Below are 23,547 nucleotides of genomic sequence, written 5' to 3' on the forward strand. Positions count from 1 at the left end.
ATTTTTAAGTGATCTTTTTTTTTTTTACACAGTGATCACCACTTATCAAGGCCCGGAAGCCACTCAGGGATAAGGGTTATTGCAAGTACATTACGTTAGTGTGGAGATTTGATGAAGTGTTTAATTAGGGGGGCGGTTCATTAGGAATTTGTTAACATTGGACTTGAAAACATCTCATATGAGATCACTGAAGGTAATCGTTTAAAGGAAAAAAATCTGTGTTTTATGCATTTAGGGTTCATTAAAACGGTAAATTTGATAAATTCAGAGAAATGTATCTGCTTGGCTTCAAATGTTTTGTTTTTTGTTATTCGGGCGAGTATGTGCGCAGAGATGTATGCGCAGAAACCATTTTAAACATTTTCATTTTGGACACCTTCGTCACTCGTTACAAAGATTCTTTGGATTTTGAGAATACACCAATTATTTGCAATCATCATCATCATCATCATCATCATCAATTGATATAAAAGTCCAATGCAAATGTTTTCTGACTTTTTTTTTCTTTTACAGATTACTGTGGTGAAATAATAACTTCATCGTATATCATCGGTGGACAACCCAGCCTCCCAGGACGTTGGCCGTGGCAGGCGTCTTTACAAGTTATCTCGGCCGGCCAACCCTGGCACAGATGTGGTGGCGTTTTAGTCCACCCGCTTTGGATCATAACAGCTGCCCATTGTGTTGAAGGGTGAGTACAGATTAATCACTCGTTTAATCGATCGGCAGATAGATCTCTATCACAGGCTACACCTAAATCTTTCACAAGAAATCGATGGTTTAAAAAGACGATCGATAATATCCGTGGTATCGTTCATCCTGTTAATGCAGATAACCCAGATGATTGAATAGATGACACTCAAGAAATAAATCAAGATATTAGCTGGTAACGGTGTAACGGACGGCTATATGCAAATGCATGCGAAATGACGTCAATAGTAAAGAAAAAAATACTATAAAAAGGAGAAAGAAGACGATTACGGGAGAGACGTAGAGCACGGAACGGAATAACGTTTGAGATCTCGTTACAGGAACGATCACGTGGATGATGTCATGGCCGCAAGAATGAGGAAATAAATGTCGTTGTACAAAAAAAAAAGTGAGTTGAAATTCTTTCCTAATATTGTCTCCTTGGCGACCGAGGATACAACGTTGGGTAACGCTACAACGGAAGTTCTGTCCGCTTCAGTAATTAATAAAAACACAACACAATGTAATAATAGGAACATCATTAAATTACTCATTTCTTTAATTTTTTAATTAACTTGAAACTCATACCTCGTGTGTGTATTGTGTTACTGCGAAAACCGCATATATTCCAGCCAACTGCGATTAAAGATCGCTTATCTCGGCATTATTTCCATTCGAAGATTGCAGAACTCTTGCCACAAAAATTTCACGCACAGGCACCCTTCAGTGGATATCCATAGTCTGTCAAGTCTGAACAGAGCCATATATATATATATATATATATATATATATATATATATATATATATATATATATATATACAAAGGAGTTCCCACTTATCAAGGCCTGGAGGCTATTCAAGGATAAGTGTTAATAAGTGTACAGTGGTCAAGGGGAACATGTCAGTCATCGTTAGTAGTTGAAATTGGGTAAATTGCATTACTTAAGGGGATGGATTATCAAGAATTTGTTTACGTTGGACTTGAAGACAACCATATTGTAGTATGTTGGAAAGTAGGAAAACGGAACAGTTATAAAATTCATGGAATCTACGTTCAGGTTTAAGCACAGATAAAGAGTGTGGGAAATTATTGATAGTGGTTTCAACTAGACAGTGTTTTTCGTGAAAGTCAGGCTGGGGGGCATAGATTGGAGCTAAGACGAGCACTTGCAATGGAAATAACGATAAAGCTGAGACAGGCTCGCGATGTCTCTTCTGTGTAAAAGAGGTTTCAGGGAAAAGAAAAGGACATCCTCCACTAGGCTACGAAGTCTATTTTGCCCTCTGTCAAGGCAGGATAAGCTATTTTAGCAGCTCCTGCCTTGGCTCTTATACATGTAGAGAATTGCATCCGCAGTGAGATATCTACCGGAGCTGTAGAACGATCCCACCACTTTCCCAGCAGCCTTGACAACAAAGTGTTCCATCTCAGATCAGGAGTAAAGGTCAAGCTCAGAAGTTTGTCAAAACATGGAACCTCCCCAAGACAAGAGCCATTTATTATTGATGTCAAACAGAGATTAGAGTGTTGATAATAGAAAGATAGAAGTTTGGTCTTAGATGCATTAAAATTAACCAGCCACCTCTTTCCCCACTGCATTACGTGCTCAAGATCAGAGGAAAGAGTATCAGAGTTAACTTGGTCGTTTACGGCCTTTGGAGTGTTGCCACAGATGCTAGTGTCATCAGCGTGAATGCCTACAAATGATCTTAGAATGTGATTTTGGAAATCATTGATGTAAATCAGGAAGAGAGTTTGGCCAAGGATGGACCCCTGAGGGACTCCAGCATTAATTCTGTGAGCTTCAAATTGTTGCTCATCAACCACTACTCTTATGAACCTACCAGAAAGAAATGATTTAATAATTGAAAAGACATTTCCAGCTATACCGTAGCTGGAGATACCGAACCTCCTTATATTAAGAACGGCTTTCGGAATAGACACCCCCAACTTCTCATGGTAAGAACGGCTTTCGGAATGTTAAGAATGGGCGGAGTTAGGTGGTGTGGTAAAGGTATTGAGCAACCCTCAGCCGTAATTTTTTTTTTAAATATCAGCGAGTGGAAAAACAAACAAAAAAATAGACCCAGTAGGTAGCCTGGAATGAGAGAGAGAGAGAGTGTGTGAGAGAGAGAGAGAGAGAGAGAGAGAGAGAGAGAGAGAAATCATCTATTTAACTGTTGAAGCAGTGGTAATGTTGACTGGTAACTTACCGGCCTCCGCGACTAAAAATAGTTTGTCTCAAAGTTGTATTAAGAAGTAAAAATTTACTTGAGAACGAAAACATAGAATCCTATCCTAAGGAAATTAAACAAAACTTCTTCCGTGTATTTATCATTTCTTATTTCTATAATTAATTACTGCGATACTAAGTTGCAATTATGTCACTTATCGCCATAAGAAAAAAAATAAAACCAAACTAAAAAATAAAAAATAAACCCCAAAACAAACAAAACAGAAAACACCCCGAAAACAAACGAAGGGTTTTCGTTTCATTTCGATAATAAAGAAACAAATAGAAAGGAATTTAAAAATAATAAAAGGAAAAAGAAACGAATTAAACTGTTTGAATTCGATAATAGAAAAAAACTGAAAAAAAATGGAGAAAAATATGAAAAGTTATACGTATTTATCGCAAAAAATAGCATGGAAAAAAGAGATAAAAACAGCAAAATAAAGAAGAAGCGAACGTAAAAAAATCACACAAATAACCCTGTTTCAACAACAAAAAGAAAACAAGCAAAAACAATCAATTGCATGAGCACGAACATTGAACCCGTAGGTTACGATGCGGACCCGGCATTCATTACTTCACGAAGACGTCATAGAAATAACGTCTTGTTTTATTCTATTTTAACCAATTCAAGCTAGGCTGCTAGACGCGCATGCATGATTGCTTATTGTTTTTTGCGAACCTTGCTGAATTCGTTATTTTTAATAACGAAAATAAGGAAACACGTTATAAATAATAAACTCCCTCCTCCAATAAGAAAGAAATGAAAAATCTTTTAGTAAGAGATTCGCCGGACAAGTCAGTTTTGTTTCAACTTTTGAAATCAGTACTGTACACTAGATACAATATAATAGTCAATCAAGAATTGGCTCTGTAATAATAAATAGAAAATCTGCATGAATTAAAAAATATATATATTTTACGACTGGGCAAGAACGCCCCACTCCGCTAGTATCTCATAAAACTTGTGGCATCTATTCACCCTAAAATATTAAGACTTTCTTTAAACACTTTTAGTTAATAAAACTGTAAGATAGTAATTGTCATCGTTGTTAAGTCTTCTTTTTTTATATTGAAGAGAAAACAATTTTTATTTTTACTTCTGTTGACATTTTTAAGATTTTAACTTGAATGAATTTGCAAGCAATTGTCTGAATCGGGCGATATTTATTGGTTACCAGTCTTAGTGTAACGTTACACTCGTTTACACACGTACACCCAACACGTTGTAGCAGAGTACGTCGCAAGGAACAGAAGACAAGTAATAACTTGATTCTTTATTTTATAACAACGACATTTATTTCTTCATTCACCCACGTCTCTAACGTGATCGTCTTCTCAAAGGTCGTTTCGAACGTGCTCCTCTGTCTGTTGCACACGTTTTTTTTCGTAGCCCTGACGATGACGTCATTTCGCATTTAGTATGCATTTGCATACGCGCGCCCGCGTTCTGTTATAATGGACGTCTTGTGGTGCCTGTCACATATGAAGACTCCACATTGTTTTGTATTCAGACTTCATGGATAAAGACAAGTAAGCAAAACCGGATACACATCGTAACTTATTTTGAAAGGAAGGAATCATAATAAACCATTCACCTCAGAGAGCGCAGCAGATACCAACCATAACATATCGTGAAAGTAATTGCCTGTATTTTTGAGATGAGGTGTTTTCATTGATTGAGATTGTCGGACTGACTTCCTCATCTTGGTTGTTATTGTCACAACGTTTCGGCCGTTTTGCCCTCCGGCCTTCGTCAGTATTCAAGAGCAAGTCAAACACTCAGACGACACCTGGTACGAGTGAAGCCCCGCATGGAGGAGAATATGACCAAAAACTGCATATACTCCATCCCATGCAGTTGCAGAAAGGTTTACAAGAGTGAAACATGCCGCCCCCTTAAAGTAAGGGTGGAAGAACACCGAAAAGCGGTAACTAAAGGGGAGACGGAAAAATCGGGTATAGCCAACCATGTCAGGATGGAGATGAAGTAAAAATAATAAACAGAGAGACACACTGGAAAGTGAGAAAACTTAAAGAAACACTCACATGCTCGGACATAACAACCTACTGAGCAAAGCAAGCATAGAGCTGAATGCAATTTGGACACCTCTGATAGAGAGAGAAAACCTTGAATAACAACATAGGTTTGATATTAACAAAAAAACAACTAAGAATTGTCCTAGTGACATATGGCCGAGTGGTCCTAGACGCTGTATCAAAGTTTACAGTTACCCAAAGGTGCTGAGTTCAATCCTGAACGAAGGCAGTGAAAAAGTAACATTCAAAACAGAGAATCAGCAACTATGTCCCAAAGCCTAGCTGGAGTCCGAACCCGGTACCCCCGTAATAATAATAATAAATAAGACTCCTAACAAACGGTTCTCCAGTTCGATACAAAACACCTGACGAAGGCCGGAGGGCAAAACGGCCGAAACGTTGTGACAATAACAACCAAGATGAGAAAGTCAGTCCGACAATCTCAATCAATATCGTGAAAGGAAGAAGATAAACAAATGACTGACTCTATCCCTCTTAAACTGAGCAGCATTTGAAGTGTGTCATGATCGCAGAATACAGACCTTAACGTGTTTTTGAAAGAACGACATAAACAACTAATTTCTATTCTTATTATTTAGATTCATCGAATTACTGTTCTCATCTTCATTTTCACAATGTTTCGGTAGATGTAAGCTCCGACCTTCTTCAGATGTATCTTGTCGAACTCTGGAATATTTCTGTCAAACTCGGGACTTTGGACAAAATTTCGAACAAAACCCTTTATTACTTCACGAGGGTAGCATACTCTTGTTCGTTAGCCATAAAAAGGTCCTAAGTAATTCGCAATTGTATTTTTCGGTCGCCCACACTGAGAATTGAACCTTCAACCTTCAGGAGAATATGACTTTTACAATTAATTTTTCCAAGTACTCTAATTACTACCCCACGGGTCCTTGCGCAAGGACCTTGGCGCAGATGTTAGAATACACTAAGGTTCAATTCTCAGTGTGGGCGACCGAAAAATACAATTGCGAATTAGGATGAGATGAGAACAATAGCCCGATAAATTCAGATATTAAGATTAACTAATCCTCATCTCAAAAATTCAGACACGTTAAATTCTATTCTCTTTACATAGAACAGCGTCCGAAGCGTATTGCAAGTACATGGTACGGATCTGAACACATTAGGAAAGGAAGAAGTTACGACAAATGACTAATTGTTCTTCTCTGATCAAGTAGCGTTGAAGCGTGTCGCAATGACAAGATACCGGCGTTGACGTATTGTGGGAGGAACCTGTTACAAATGACTAATCTTACTTCCTCAGGGGAAACAGTGTTCGGAAATTATCGAGACCACAAAATACGGACATTAACGTATTGTGAAAGAAAGGGGACACAAAATAACTAACTTTATTACGAACGAACCGATGATACCTGTTGTGGTATTGGCTCTTATATGCCAACTTCCTCCGAGGTGAATATCAAATTTACAAACAACTCCTAGCCGCATGTATATCCCGATCATGAGAAAACTACATACAGCACCTACTATTCCCAAATGGTCACTCATCTGTTACAGGGCAGGTTCCACATTGCTTAACGAGAAGTGATGTGTATATTTCAAGATAACTTTATTCTACCATAAAATTAGACTAGCTAAGATTTTTTAATTACATTTTCACCCCAAACAAGGCACATTACCACTTTAATGTAGGGAGCTACTATTAGAGACATAAGCTACAGGTGTACTATGTAGGGAGTTGGGCAGCAAGATGTCGGTTCACGTTACACTTGAACTTCTGCATGTCAGTACAGTTGGGGAAGCAGGAACCGGAAGGGAATTCCAAAGTCTAGCGGTTCTGGGGAAGAAACTACTGGAGTAGAAGGCTCTCTTACATCTAGGGATCTCAACTGTGAAGGGGTGGGATTTAGCTGTTTGTTGGGTTTGTCGGGGTTATTTACGTCGAGGAGGTACAAGTGCTTGCAGTTCGTCGGAGCATTCACCGTTAAAGTACTTGTAGAACAGGTAGAGGGATGCTACATTTCGTCGATGGGACAGAGGCTGAGGCTTGGATGGCAGTTCAGGACCTATCAGGTTGGCGACTCTCTTTTGAACCTTGTCTAAGAGTGAGAGACTACTAGCAGATGCACCAGCCCAAATATGACAACAGTATTCAATACATGGGCGAATGGTGACCTTATAGAGGCACAGGATACTTTCAAGTGTTAGTAGCTTTCTAGCACGGTAGAACCTACCTTTTTCGTAGCGGTTCTGGCAATGCTCTCAATGATCTTTTTCCAACTCATGTTTCCTGTGAACGTTAATCCGAGGAGTTGGTCAAGATAAAAAAAAATGACCAAGAGAAAGACTAACTAACCCACCAGCATCACCACTTTTCCCCCATTTAATAGCCAGCTATATAATTGTGTGCATTGACAATAGATATAATTTGATTTGAACTTGGAGACAGTAGAAGCGAGAATCCTAAAATACACATGCACGATAACAAGAATTGTAACACTTAAAAGATTATCATAAAACAAACCAGCGGCTGAACGACCACAAATGAAAGAAAAAGCGCATCAAACAATGCGATTTGCCTGGGAGCTTTCCGTCGTGTTTTTGGTCGTTTAATTTGGGACGTTTGTTCAAGAATTTCCGTGCTAATTCTATTTAGCCAAGAATCAACATTGAGGGATGAGAACCATTCCTTCCTGTACAAAAACGTAATTCTTTCTTACAAGGTCCTGTGATTTGGACATGTTTTTTCTTTCACTCTGCTCTATTATTGAGGTAACCTGGGATTACAAGGTGCATTTCTATGGCATTTATTTTTGGTTTCCTTTGAAGCCACGTTTCTTTTTCTTTGTATATTTCTTTTTTCTTTATATACTGTTTTTTTTTCTTTTTCTCTTTTTTGTTTATTTTTCTATTTTCCTTTTCTCTGTCTTTCACTTTCGCTTTTTTTCTTTCTTTTTGTAACAAGATTTCACTTTTCTCCCCACCCCTTTGCTTGACTCATGTCCAGGTAACCTACGTCTCGACCCAAAATTGGCGGAGGAGTTTGGTAGAGTTTGCAAAGGTCAACTCTTTCAACTTTGACTTCTTAGCAGCCAAATTTTCGCCTAAATACTGATTAAAAAGCTTGCTGCATGTCTTTATGTGAAATTTCAAATGTTTAGACCCAAAATGGGCTGAATAATTTGCTAGAAACCGCGAAGGTCAAATCTTTTAAACTTTGACCCCTTGGCAGCCAAATTTTCGGTCAAAAACCGATTCAAAAGCTTGTCCTATGTTTGAATACACTTTATGTAAAATTTCAAATGTTTAGATCGGAAATTGGCTGAGTAATTTGATAGAGACTGCAGAGGTCAAAATTATTTTTTCACTTTGACCCCAATTTTAACCCCTTAACATTTATTATTTGGGGCTCAAATCGGATTAAAAAGTTTGATCCATGTCCAAGTAACCTACATCTAAAATTTCAAGTTTTTAGACTCAAATTGGCGGAGGAGTTTGATAGAGTTTGCAAACCGAATGATTTTAACGACATATATCTCTTCACTTTTCAAAAAAGGTAAACATTTTATTAAAGGAAATTTCAATACAAAAAATACGAGTATAAAACAACTTGAGGGCGACTATGAATAATTTCTGAATTTTTATATGAGCATTGATAATTTTTATTATTTGTATTATTCGAACTATTTGGTACCTTGTATCTCGTCGAACTCGGCATTCTTCCTATCGAAATCTGGAATCTGTACCGAATGTCGAACGGAACCGTTTATTTAATTCACTGAAGTAGCATGCTCATGCTCTTGTTACTATAGGATCGGACAGAAGTCTAAAGTAATTTACAATTGTATTCTTGACTCTAAAAGAGTTTGAATGATGACTGATTTTTACTTAGATTGGGCGATAATAAGAATACAAATAAGTAAAGTTTTACTATAAAAGTGATATTTGAAGTTCGTATGTGTCTTTATTTTTAATTTCGTAGTCAGCCAGACAATATTTCGTTATAAAAATGTTTTGTAAGAGTAACATTTTCTAAGAGTAATATTCAGACTTTCACTGTGAAATTTCCTTGAAATTTCCTTTTCTAATAGTAATCTTTTTCTCATAGTAATGGTTTTAGTCAGAGCAAAATACTTTTTAACCCACAAAAATTGTAACAAAAAATTTCTCAACTGATTTTGGTAGGTTTTAATGTACTTTTTAACATACTAAAAGTTTACCAAAGTATGACTCCCGGAAAAGGTTTTTTTTTTTCAATGATTAGTTAGTTACAGTTATAACCCAAAACAATGCTGCACTTGACAAACTCTTGAATATCATCCATTTCAACTGTTCAGAGGGATGCAGATTATCTCGATGCAGCTGCAGATGTTATGAACTCCCTTGCACTGGTGTATGTGGCCCTTGCCAGATTGAAAACTGTAACAATCCAAACAATACTCGAGAGGTTGATACTGAGAAGGAGGATGACACTCAAAATTGAAACTCTAAAACTTGTTCTATGCGGATAAAAGTGTTATTAACTAATGTAACCAAGTACTTGAAATATAATTGTAATTAGGAGTTGATATAATTAGAAGATTATATAAGCATGAGTACTGTAAGGTAACAACACTATAGAAGACGATCATAATTAGGTTGCTATCATTATACCTCTAAGTATAAATTATTTTAACTATTACTTGTGTATAAGATGATAGTGACCATCTTAAGATCAAGAGTCCAATTTCATAATGATTTAACTGTTCAATGATATCCCTAGTTTTCTTAATATGTTCTTAGCCCTCAAAAATGTAGGAATAGACACCAAGATGATCCAATTTGAGTTGATAGTTATAGAGTTATGGTCGTTCACAGGTTTTGGCGGCCATCTTGGACGCCATCTTGAGAAAAAAAAGCACTTTCCCGAAAGTCATACTTTGATAAACTTTTAGTATGTTAAAAAGTACATTAAAACCTACCAGAATGAATCAAGAAACCTTTTGTTACAATTTGGGGGGGGGGGTTGAGGGCGTATTTTCCATTTCTTGACACTACTATCACTGTGAATGATTTTTCAATTACATTTAACATTTTCTAGGGATATAAAATAATTACCTTACCTCTAGAATTACATTTAACGACTTTGTTCGGCATGAAATAGCTCACTGATACCGTAATATATATATATATATATATATATATATATATATATATATATATATATATATAAAGTAATAGCGTTCGTGTGAGTGTTTGTCTGTGTGTACAACTCTCTATGATCAAAGAAATATAAAGTGTCTATAGTGTGTGTACACCTCTGCTGGTCAAGAAATATTAATGTCCATTGTAGGATACTTCTGTCAATAGAGACATCTACGATATAAGTAATGCCCCTGACCCACTTCCCATAGCAGTAGAGCAACGAAACTTGGCACAGTTATTAATCTTTCTCTACATAGGAACCACACAGAGTTATGCAGTTCTCTCATCGTTTGATGCAGCTCTGGAGACCGTTTTTGTAGAACACCCCAGCTTGGTACTCAAACCAGGACGTGACTTCAGAAACAAAGGCTGCATCGTCTGGAAAACGCTTTGCTTTCAAAAACAACTTCATGGCTGGGAAGAGGTGAAAGTCAGAGGGTGCAAGGTCAGGAGAGTAGGGAGGATGGGGAAGATTTCATAACCACACGCCTGTTCTTCTGATCTGGCGACATGCGAGTTGTTGACCGGAGCGTTGTCCTGCAGGAGGAGGGTACCTTTGTTGATCTTGCCCCGCATCTTGATTTTGATAGCTTCCCTTAATTTCCTCAAAAGTGAAACATAATAGGCTCCTGTAATTGTGGTACGCTTTACCAGGAAATCTGTCATCACTACTCCGTCCTGGTTCCAGAATACTGTGAGCATGACCTTGCCAGTGGAGGACTGCGCCCTTGCCTTCTTTGGAGGTGGTGAGTCAAAGTGCTTCCACTGCATTAACTGGGCTTTGGTCTCTGGATCATAGTGATGGACCCATGTTTCATCCTGTATAATCAGTCTTTTGAAAAACTTTGACTCATCTTCTTGGCACATCTCCAAATTCATCTTCGAGCACTCGACGTGTTCTCGCTTCTGGAATGGTGTGAGAAACCTGGGAGTCCATTTGGCAGACAACTTATGCATATGCAAATGGTTATGAATGATAGTTTCCACAGACCCCGTCCTAATCTTGACATCTTGGGCTATTTGGCGAATAGTAATGCGCCGATCTTCCAAAATGGCAGCCTCAACTTGACGAACAGATGCCTCATCAATGGCAGAGAGGGGGGGGCGACCAGATCTGGGAGCTGCTTCCACAGACTTCCTGTCACGTTTGAATTTACAATGCCAGCGTTTTACAAGGTCATAGAATTGGGCATTATCACTATAAGTTTCTTTCATTTCATCAAAAGTCTCCTGTAGTGTGCATCCTTTCAAATACGAATATATATATATATATATATATATATTGCTATTTGGTACTCGTGCAGAGAGTGATTCATGCTGAAATAATAACGTTATTATTTAAAAAGCCATTTTTAACATGGGGAGTGGAGGGTGTTTTGTACCTACTCTGTACTTTAACCTTACAATTGAATAAAAAACATATCATAAAACTTTAATCAAAGTGGACATACGATTTAAAAAAATAGAGCGGATCACTGTCTGCATTAGCACCATATATTTTTTAGATAAATAATGTTAAAGATTTTTTGGTCAATGTCAGGTTTCTTTCCAACTCAAAAAACTTTAAAATGACGACTTTTATAGGTTTTCGGTGGGTTTTTTTTTTTTTTTTACATGGGGGGGGGTCACCACTTATCAAGGCCCGGAAGCCACTCGGGGATAAGGGTTATTGTGTGTACAGTACGTTAATGTTGAGATTTGATAAAGTGTCTACTTCAGGGGGCGGTTCATCAGGAATTTGTTTATGTTGGACTTGAAGACATTCAAGCTGTAGTCAGGTGGGAAACAGGCAGACGGAACGGAGTTCCACCGGCGTGCACTTCGAAGAAAGAAGCTTTTTTCATGGAATCTACGTTTTGGTTTTGGCACAGATAAAGAGTGGGGAAAACTTTGAAAGTGGTTTCAGCTAGACGGGTGTTTTTCGTGAAAGATCGGCGAGGGGAGACCAGGGATTGGAGCTCAGATGAGCACCTGCCATAGAAATAACGATAAAACAAAGGCTCGCAACGTCTCTCCTGTGGTGCTGAAAACGAATATCAAATTTAAATTTGGGGCATGATATGAAGAAATTACTTTTTCAAAAAGTGAGGGATTACTGGCCTATATAAATTTAACGTAAAATGAACACCCTCTTTCTGGCCACCTAATGATTTCTTCATATCATAAAACAAATTTAACTGTGATTTTGGTTTTTAGCACCCCCGAAAACAGGCGCTGTTTTTCTTCTTTTTTTTTAACTAAGAGATTCGTTCATTTTTCTTATATAAGTTAGGACGCTAATAATGCCGTCAGTAAGCTTACATGAGCGTTTTTGTTTTTTTTTTTTGTTTTTTGAGGTGGGTATTCAATTATAGAACTTGTATAGTTTTTAACAGGTGCTTCTGCAGTTTAATTAACCGTTTTTCCGTAAGTAACGTGCCGACATTAACCATTAAACCATTAAAGCAGAATCGTTTAATATTTCACAGAAATTCTGTTTACATTAGGGGGCTGTGGGGCGTTGTTGTAATTGTACTATCAAGAAATGTTTCCTGTGAAGGTGTGTTTTGCAATGAGCATAAATAAAAGACAAAATCAGACGTTTAAAACCATTGGCGTAGACCTGACATCAGACTGCTTCAGTCACGGTATGGTCTACGTCTCCATCAGCCGGACAGGAAGTTCAGGAATACTCTACATTCTGGCTCCAAATCAAAGAAGCAGAAATGTAGTTTACCACGAGGCTCTTTAATGAAAGGTTCTACAAAAGAATATGATGAAAAATGATCTGATCTGATTGTGGTATGCTTTCAGTATTCAATGTGTTAGATAAGATTTAAGCATCGAGTTGAAATTTACTTCCCTCTTACAACATCCACTTACTGGAAAGGTGCCCACAAATCGCGTACCTAAGTGTGCAGAAAAGTCCCGTGCGGGTATCTTTGCTAGTATATATATATATATATATATATATATATATATATATATATATATATATATATATATATATATATATATAGTCTTTGAAGTTTTTAACATTTGAAACTATACAAAAAATTATTTTTTATCATTCGTTAAAAAAAAAAACATCTAGTCAGTAAGTCATTTAATTACCTGCAATCACTGCATCAACTCTCAAATTTACTATAATACCAATTTTTTTATTTTTCAAGGGATCATCAGTTGTTTACCATGAAACACTATATATATAAATTCGTTTTGTGTATGTGTGTGTGTGTGTATTGATATTCATATTAAAACCCTTTCTCTATTTCATTTAAAAAAGAAAATACAACTTTCTTATATATGGGTCGTGAAATTGCATTCACTAGCAAAAGATCTAGCTAATTTGCATTTTCTTTTAAACATTCATTTTAATTAATTTCCTATTATTATATTTTTTTCAATTTTCTTATGGAATGATTGTCTTTATTTAACTATTATGTGCAATTATATTAATGCAAATATTCTACATGATTTATACTTGCGTAATATTTGTCTAAAGGTTTATAGTAAACACAAAACTGTTTCCATATATTATGTATACGCATATATTTTTGTTTAAAAAATGTTGCCTACCAAACTCCTCCTAGAGTTTTTGGTCTACAGGCATGAAACTTCATATATAAGGTATTTGAACCCACGCGAAACTATATTTGGATTTTAGTTCGGAAAAATCGGTGCAAAAGTGTGAAAATTTTTTAAAAATTGAAATTTGCCAGGTGAAGATCGAGCGCCGGCATTACGAATGCATAACGTAGGAGCATTTGGTTCATGTTTTAATTTTTAACCTTGCAGTAAACATGTCTCCATAGCCCAGTCATTAACGGCAGAGGCGAAAATAAATCGTGAGCTGAACGTTTTGGTTTCGATTCTCGGTGGTGGCGCACGAGTGTTTTTGTTTTTTTTTTACTTTTTAAATCATTACTATATATTGCGTCCAATATAATCTATAATATAAATCTCACCTGTCTGTTTAAATGTATGTATGCATGTGTATATATTTGTCTGCCTAAAACTTTTGACAGAGGCGACGGATTTTCAGGAGATTGATATTTTTCTGAAGCTCGACCCTTCAGACAACAAATATCGAAAAATTAGTTACAGACATTAATTACTTCACCCTTAATTGGGCACTTTTCTACAGGAAGGGGTCACTTTTTCCCCCGATATTTTCGAAAGCCATCCTCCCTTTTCGATTGACTAGCCTTAACCTACGTCACGTCTGGTTTGGCGATGGGCGTAGCAGCAAAGACGTCACTTTTTTTTTCCCATTCTTTTCCTCCTTCACGGTATGGGTTCGACCCCGGCTACCTTCCTCCTACCACTTTTTTTTTTTTTTTTTGCTTAACACACACCTCAAAACACCCGGACACCGCCGCGCACTCAGGCTAGTATATAAAAGTGAAAATATGTGCGTGTGTGTGTGTGTGTGTGTGTGTGTGTGTGTGTGTGTGTCTGTCTGTCTGTCTGTCTGTCTGTCTGTGTACACTTCCCTACAAAATAACTGTCAGTTTTCGGTCTAAAGAGACAAAATTTGACATACGGGGTATTGAGATTTGGGGAAATCTTTTTAATTGGGTTTCAGCCAGAAATGTTGCTGTTAAAGGGTCAAAGTTCAACGATTTGGCCTTTGAGAACTCTACCAAACTCCTCCGTCACTTTTCGGTCTAAACACTTAAAATTTTAGATATAGGTTACTTGGACATGGATCTAACTTTAAAATTTGATTTGAGCCCAAAACAGTAAATGTTAAGGGCTCATAATTGGGGTCCAAGTTAAAGAAAAAAATTGATCTCTGTGGTCTCTAACAAATAAGTCAGTCAATTTTTGGTCTAAACATTTGAAATTTTACATAAAGTGTACTCAGACATAGGGCAAGCTTTCTAATCGGTTTTGGGCCGAAAATTTGGCTGCCAAGGGGTCAAAGTTCAAAAGATTTGAACTTTGCGGTCTCTAGCAAACTATTCAGCCAATTTTGGGTTTAACCATTTGAAATTTTACATTCAGACATGCAGAACGCTTTTTAATCAGTTTTTGGGCGAATGTTGCGCTGACAAGAGGTCAAAGTTGAAAGAGTTGACCTTTACAGTTCTACCAAACTCCTCTGCCAATTTTGGGTCTAAACACTTGAAATTTTAGATGTAGGTTACTTGGACATGGATCAAACATTTTAATTTAATTTGAGGCCAAAACAAAAATGTTAGGGGGTCAAAATTGGGGTCAAGTAAAAAAAAATTGATATCTGCGGTTTCTACCAACTTTTCTCTATAGTAATTAAGGAAGGCTATTATATAGAAAGGCATTACCGTACATATTCACCCTTTTTAATATATACATGTGCATATAAAGTTATGGACAGTATATAGAGCTGGTCAGAACTGCTAGCATATATATATATATATATATATATATATATATATATATATATATATATATATATACAGAGAAAGAGAGAGAGAGAGAGAGAGAGAGAGAAATTAAAAGGAAACATTTCCTCTTTATTTCGAGACTTCCTTTGTGTGAAATAAAGACGAAACACTGATGAAAACATAACTCGGTTTGTTCCTTTTTATTTCTCTATTTTGTCGGAATAATATTTCCAGTATTCTCATCGTGTATGTGTGTGTGTGTGTGTGTGTGTGAGTATAATAGCAGTCTGCCTGGCGTAGCCCAGTCATTAAAAACGCATAAAAATTATATTTTAATTAATGCAGAATACTTATTTATTATAAACAGAAATACTGTAGGTATTAAACATAACGTTAAAATTCTTTAAAAAATCAAGTGAAAAACGGAAAGAAACTAATACATGTGCATACGAGTATTTTGTCAGTAAAAAAATATTCGAGCTGTCCAAAAATAGTGAGTTAGGTACGATAATCGTTAGGACATCTTGAAACGTTCTTTAAAAAGTGTGCTCAAGCCTATATATTCTTAACATAAATAATCTGATATGTGAACCATTTACGCATGCGTATTCATGAAACAGCAAACAGATAAATTCCGATAAGGTCCACATATCAATTGTTCAATTTTAACCTCTTAGCAGCGCTTTTTTCGATTAAAAAGTTATTCACATATCTGAATACCTTATATACCAAATTTCAAGTCTTTAGATAAAAAATCTGTTGAGTATAGAGGTTGTCAAATGTTCTCACATACACACTCTCATATATATATATATATATATATATATATATATATATATATATATATAGTAAGTTAAAAAATATATATAGCGATTACGCTACACTGAATATTCCGCGTTTCATTCACTCTAGGACTCTTCAGACTTATGCGCATAGTATGCCTGAAACCGACGGTATCAATGTATTTCTGACCTTCTGTACAATTTTTAATAAATAAATATTAAGTCTTTATATTGAAAAATGTTTTTCTTTATAATCGAGCACTTTGCTGGAATTTTTTTCCAAAAACACAGTAAACATATATATATATATATATATATATATATATATATATATATATATATATTGTGCTTTAAATTTTTATTTATCTATTTATTTATTATTTTATTTTTATTATTTACTAGTGTAGGATCCCGGCATATTGCCCGGGTGTTTGGAGGTGTATGTTGAGCAAAAAAAAAAAAACGGTAAGTTTTTTTTTAACTTTCACCACTTAAAATTTATAGTTTTGGGCTCAAATCAAGTTATTAAGTTAGATCCATGTCGAAGGTACCTATATCTACAATTTCAAATGTTTAGACCCCAAATTGTCGGAAGAGGTTGGTAGAGTTCTCAAAGGTCAAATCGTTGAACTTTGACCCCCTTAACAGCCAAATTTCTGGCTGAAAACCGATCACATAGATTTTCCCAAATCTCAGCACCCTGTATATCACATTTCAAATTTGTAGACTAAAAATTGACAGAGTTATTGCGTAGGGAAGTGTACACAGACACACACACACACACACGGTCACTTTTATAGATATATAGATTTACAATTATATGAAAGGGAAGATCCCACTCTAGATTATTTTCCAGGGCTTCCAAGAATTTTCAAAATTTTACCTAAAATCATTTCTGATCTCTTTAGTTTGACAGTCTTCTCTAAATAAAATACTATAGTGCTTTTATGGAATCTAATTTATCTTTATAAAATTATGCTACTTCTCAGTAATCTTTGTATACATTTGAGATATTTATTCATTAAATTGTATTGTTGGTGATCTCCAGGTGGTAGAGCATTGTCCCAATATATGCTAGGAAAGAAGATACCCTATTGAAATCCATATATTGAGTGCGAAAATGGTACCATGAGAACATGTTAGGAGAGGAAACATCAGAGTTTGGACATATTTTATTTAGTGTGTTCTGGTAATTAGGTTGGTTTGGTTTAAGCAGGTAAATGATATTATGGGCTTATTTAGTTATCAGATGTAGATTAAATAAATTGAGATATTTAACTAAATGGGCATGTTAAGTGTATGTTATATATATATATATATATATATATATATATATATATATATATATATATATATATATATATATATATACATGTATATATATATATATATATAGAGAGAGAAAATGTGGGTTATAGTTTTAGTTAAATTATGGATTTTTTATAATATAAATAATTTATGGGGTGATATTAAGGTTGCTAACATGTTTTTTATAATGCCTGCAGTTTATGAAAGTTTCTAGTCTTTTATTGAGTAACTTATCTCTGTATTTAAATCTTGTGATAAATAATTATATTATAATAATATAGGTAACATGGGTAGCTAAAGGAAGAACATGTTTTAGCTTTTTTCAGGATATTCCATTGTATGGTTTGTGTTGGATTTTTTTCTAATGAGTTCTTTATAATATACTGAAAGTGACGTTTTTATTTTACTGTTCGGATTTTCAAATGAACTTTTGTGACCCCTGAACCGTTTCCCTGAAATATTCCTTGTCATACCAATATAGTACTAACTAGTATTTAGGTGTTCTTTCGTGGACATTTTCGCTCTGTATACAACTGAGATTACTAAGCAATTTCCATTCAGTGGGCATTATTGTTTATTTTTGCAGTTACGAGATTTAGTGATGTTGTTTTCATTTAATTCTGACGTATTATTTAGAATCTTCAGCTTATTTTTCCTAAATCTTTGTTATTTTTCCTAAATTTTCGCTGCAGCTGTAGCTTAATTTTACCGTATTTTTATTGAAGAATTTATTGAGAATATTATTAGGTGAGAGGTGTTGCTTTATGAGATTTATTATTTATTAAAAAATAAAAATAAATAGCTATATAAATAAAAATTTAAAGCACAATATATATCAGTATATATGCTTACATGTGTATATATGTATATTTAAACAAAATAAATATATATGTATGCATATGTATATAAACTAAGATATACATATATGTATATATATGCATACATATATATGTATGTATGTATATAAACAAACTAAAAGTTAAAATAAATACTTTCTAATAAATTTTATAAATAAATGTATAAATTCATTAAAATACAATTTTTTAAAAATTGATTTGTTATAACTAAAAAGTATAAAAAAATTCAATTTCATTCAGCCCCTTAAAAAGGTAGATCTGATTTTTTAAAAGAAGTTCTCAAAAAAAATTTTTAATAAAAAAATTGAACGATCTACTCTTAGATTTGAGACAGACAGACAGTATGACCTAATTTGGGTGAACTGCTCCACTGTCGACCTAATTTCAAATTGTCTGAAATATGGCTTTCCGACTTCCTCATTGTCATTTGTATTCAATTGTATTTATTCGTATTAAATCCTTTTTTTTCCTTCATTTCTCCTTCTCTCTCTAAATGCTTACACTAACCCTCTCCTTCTAAATCTTTTTCTCTCTCACACTCTTTCTTCTAACTCCCGCTAATCTTTCATACATCCTCCCCACCAACAAAATTTACCCCCCTCATTTTCTTAACGGATAACAACCGTAAAAGTTTTTGATTTCCGAATTAAAATCATAAGAACATTAAACCATGCTATACATTACACATGGTAAAATATTTTTCTCCTCTAAAATTAAAAAAATACTTAAACTTTTTTTTATTTTCAAAAATTGTCTTATCTGATGAGATCAATATGATCGAAACGGTCTGCACATCGTAGCAAGATATGACTATATTTACATAAAGAAAATAAAATCTTTGGTTGAGCATTCTCAACGACTTATGTTGGAATTCAATGATTCTAATCTTTTGAATATTTTCAACCTGGAATATATATATATAAATAAATAAATAAATAAATAAATATATATATATATATATATATATATATATATATATATATATATATATGTACACTAGCAGTTCAGCCCGGCTTTGCTCGGGCCCTATGTACTGTTCATAATTTTATGTGCATATATATATATATATATATATATATATATATATATATATATATATATATATATAAACGTTTAACTCATGTCCAGGTAACCTACATCTAAAATTTCAAGTGTTTAAACCAAAAATTGGCGGAGAATTTTGGTAGTCTGCAATTGATCTTTCAATTTTGACGTCTTGGCAGCTAAATTTTCGCCTAAATACTGACTAAAAGGCTTGCTGCATGTTTAAATATCCTTTATGTAAAATTTCAAATGTTTAGACCAAAATTTGGCTGAATAGTTTGCTAGAGACTGCAAAGGTCAAATCTTTTGAACTTTGACTCCTTGGCAGCCATATTTTCGATCAAAAACTGATTAAAAAGCTTGCCTTATGTCTGACTACACTTTATGTAAAATTTCAAGTGTTTAGAACCAAAATTGGCGGAGGAGTTTGGTAGAATTTTTAAAGGCAACTTGTTGAACTTTCTCTTTTCTTGAACTTTCTCTTTTCCTTTTACATTAAGCTATATATATATATATATATATATATATATATATATATATATATATATATATATATGCATTAAATAACTCATCGATGTCGTAATATAATGCCCCAATTAGATTTTACCTGTATTCGAAAGAATAAATGATTGATTTTCTGAGCTAAAGTCTGAATATTAATAATACTTAATTATTCTTTAGAATACTAAAATAAATTACAAAAGACCTCCAACCAATGGTGTTTTGCACCGAGTGAAAGGAATGAATTTGAAAAAATATATTTTAATGTAAATAAAACACGACACATGTTAACAATTATAACATTGTTTTTAATATTTATTTTTACGAAAAAATATCAGTGTAAATAAAATCTATCCAACTTGAAGAAAAAGAAGTTATTGATTTAACGATAGTATGATTGAATTAAGTTTGGAAATATATTGATCTCCAGTACTACAATAAAGAGACTATAATTTTTTTTTATTACGAAACCATCTGTCTATATAAAAATCAAAATAATAAAACGAAATATTGTTGCAATTATTTTCATCCATACAATTATGCATATCGATATCCAGTTTGTTTACTTTTGATTGAAGAGCATATTTTACTAATCTCTAACTTTTGTGGATAATTAATGCAATGATATTACATTATAGGTACATTTCATTTCAATTCAGTATCTTAAAACTCATTTGTTAATTACCTTTAAAATAGTTCCAGAAAACTGATATTTATCTTTCAATACATTCTTACAAAATCGTATGAAAAGTAATTTAAAAATTATGATAAGCCCTATTTAATAAACATAGTACATATAAACCATGATCATTTTGTCACTAACTAATAAGCATAAAGTGGAAATCTCAAATTTACTTCTTTTAAAACATTACATCACTCTTTCATTTTTCTACGATTGCTCGAGAAAGATTAGTGATCTATTTTCGTTACACCATTCGTTTAAAGCCACTATTTATGAATCATTATTTTCGTTGAAAATGCTATTTATGAATCATTATTTTCATTGAAACAGCCAGAAAAAATATCTATATCAAAATAGGAAATAATAAAAGCATTTCAATATTTTTTTATTTAAAGATAAGGGATCAGTTTCCTATCAAAATTTAGCAAATATTGACAGGATACAAAATCGATTTCAAAATCTAGTGAGGATGGCCTTTTTCTCCTCTATATTACCTCATTCTCAGAGAAGATATGTTATTAGTTTTTTTTTCTACTTTATCGTTGCTTTCATGTCCGCTACTCAACTGAACTTCAACATTCACAACAAAAACTCGTCTAGCTTTCTCTCTATCTCTACCTTAAACCTAAACGAAATTTCTATAAGCAAAGTTTTTTTCCAATAGAAGACAATATCACAAAGGTACTTACACGCTGATTACAACATTGTCGCTTTCAAATCCAATGTAAACAAATTATTGCTGAAGCGCCTTCTTCAATAATCAAATTCTGCTTAATCACCACCAATCATGATGTTGTCTTATCGTCCGTCTGGCGATAAGAGATGTTGACCACTATTTGAGTCAGATGATCTCAATCAATTGTCATTCTCAATCGATGATCTTCACGCAAAGCAAGAGAAAAGAAAACAAGAATTACTGGATTGCTTAAATTGACGTTTCTTTGTGAGACGCCAGAAAATAAAATTAGTTTGATTTTTCTTGGCGTTTATATTCCAAAATTCATTTGAGATCATATAGAGGTGCATTCGAATTATTAATACGCCCATTAACTAAACCTCTTGAGACACTATAAATATAATTATATTTTATGGCAGATTATTGATAATTTTAACTAACTCTCTCGTCATATATATACTAGCAGGCTACCAGGCATTGCCCAGTTGTAAAATACGTTTGAATATATTTTTATTAATGCAGATTTCGCAATTATAAAATTATATACGAAATCTGCATGAATCAAAATATCATATTTAAGCGTATTTTACAACCGGGCAATACCGGGCGGCATCTAGTATATATATATATATATATATATATATATATATATATATATATATATATATATATATGCACATAAAGTTATGAACAGTACATAGGGCCCGAGCAAAGCCGGGCTAAACTGTTAATATATATATATATATATATATATATATATATATATATATATATATATATATATATATATATATATATATATATATTAACAGTTTAGCCCAGCTTTGCTCGGGCCCTATGTACTGTTCATAACTTTATGTGCATATATATATATATATATATATATATATATATATATATTGAAATGTTTGACTCATGCTCAGGTAACCTACATCTAAAATTTCAAGTGTTTAGACCCAAGATTGGCGGAGGAGTTTGGTAGAGTCTGCAAAGGACAACTCTTTCAACTTTGACCTCTTGGCAGCCAAACTTTTGCCCAAAACTAATTAAAAACTTGATGCATGTCTGATTACCCTTTATGTAAAATTTCAAATGTTTAGACCCAAAATTCGCTGAATAGTTTGTTAGAGATCACAAAGGTCAAATCTTTGGAACTTTGACCTCTTGGCAGACAAATTTTCCGTCAAAAACCGATTAAAAAGCTTGCCCTATCTCTGAATACACTTAAGCAAAAATTGGCTAAGTAATTTGGTAGAGATCGCAGATGTCAACTTAAAAAAATTAACACCAATTTTGACCCCTTAACATTTATTGTTTTGGGCTCAAATCAAATTAAAATGTTTGATCCATGTCCGAATAACCTACATCTAAAATTTCAAGTGTTTAGACCCAAAATTGACGGAGGAGTTTGGTAGAGTTATCAAAGGTCAACTCGTTGAACTTTTACCCCTTGACAGCGAAATTTCTGTCCAAAAACCGATCACAAATATTTTCCCAAATCTCAATACCCCTCGAGTTTATAAACCGAAAATTGACAGCGTAGTTTAGTAGGGAAATGTACACACAGACACCCACCCACCCACCCACACACACACACACACACACACACGAACACAGACAATTTAACTTTTATAGATATATAGATATATAACTCTCACTCGCTTTTTAACTGATTAAATTTGATTTCATGTAAAGTACGAATTTTTACGTTAAATAGTGTTAAAAACAGAGCATTTAACCAAGAGGTGACAGTGAACGTAACTGAAACATTTATTTAAGATTTGTCGAAATGACATCTTTAAAGAGGAAGTAGCTGGTGGGCGCTTATCTATAGTTATTATCGACAACTTGAAGGTGGTTATCAAGGCAAGTTTACGCACAATTGTTCTAGAATTTGAAAAGTTAGACGGAAGTCATTTTCCAGTTCGTGACCACCTTAAGCAACTGCAGCAATTACACAAGTCGACAAATTGATTCCGTGCGAACTTAACAGCAGCCGTCGGTTTGAGATTTCATCACGATTTTGTTTCGGAACAAAACAAAAACAACCCTTTTAAATCGTATTCTCACGTAGGATGAAGACTGTATAATCTCAGTGTTTTAAATGTTTTTGAAATATGCTGCTATACGAACGCTTTCCACTTATTCGCCTGTTTATTCCCATTGTTATTGAATTCTGCGGGATCGTTCAAGCTGTGCTGCAGATAATGCA

General features: G+C 34.1%; 1 protein-coding gene across 1 annotated transcript in view; it reads left to right on the forward strand.

Annotated features, from left to right (window-relative positions):
* Positions 1–23,547, forward strand: part of LOC145286247 (uncharacterized) — a 153,227-nt gene that overhangs the window by 83,099 nt on the left and 46,581 nt on the right. Inside the window, exon 2 of the mRNA XM_080135067.1 lies at positions 514–691. Within this exon, the coding sequence (XP_079991193.1) occupies positions 514–691 (178 nt within the window). The remainder of the gene's footprint in view (positions 1–513; positions 692–23,547) is intronic.

This window comes from Euprymna scolopes, chromosome 10 (genome assembly GCF_053919585.1).
Source record: "Euprymna scolopes isolate OS-2025 chromosome 10, ASM5391958v1, whole genome shotgun sequence".
NCBI lineage: Eukaryota > Metazoa > Mollusca > Cephalopoda > Sepiida > Sepiolidae > Euprymna > Euprymna scolopes.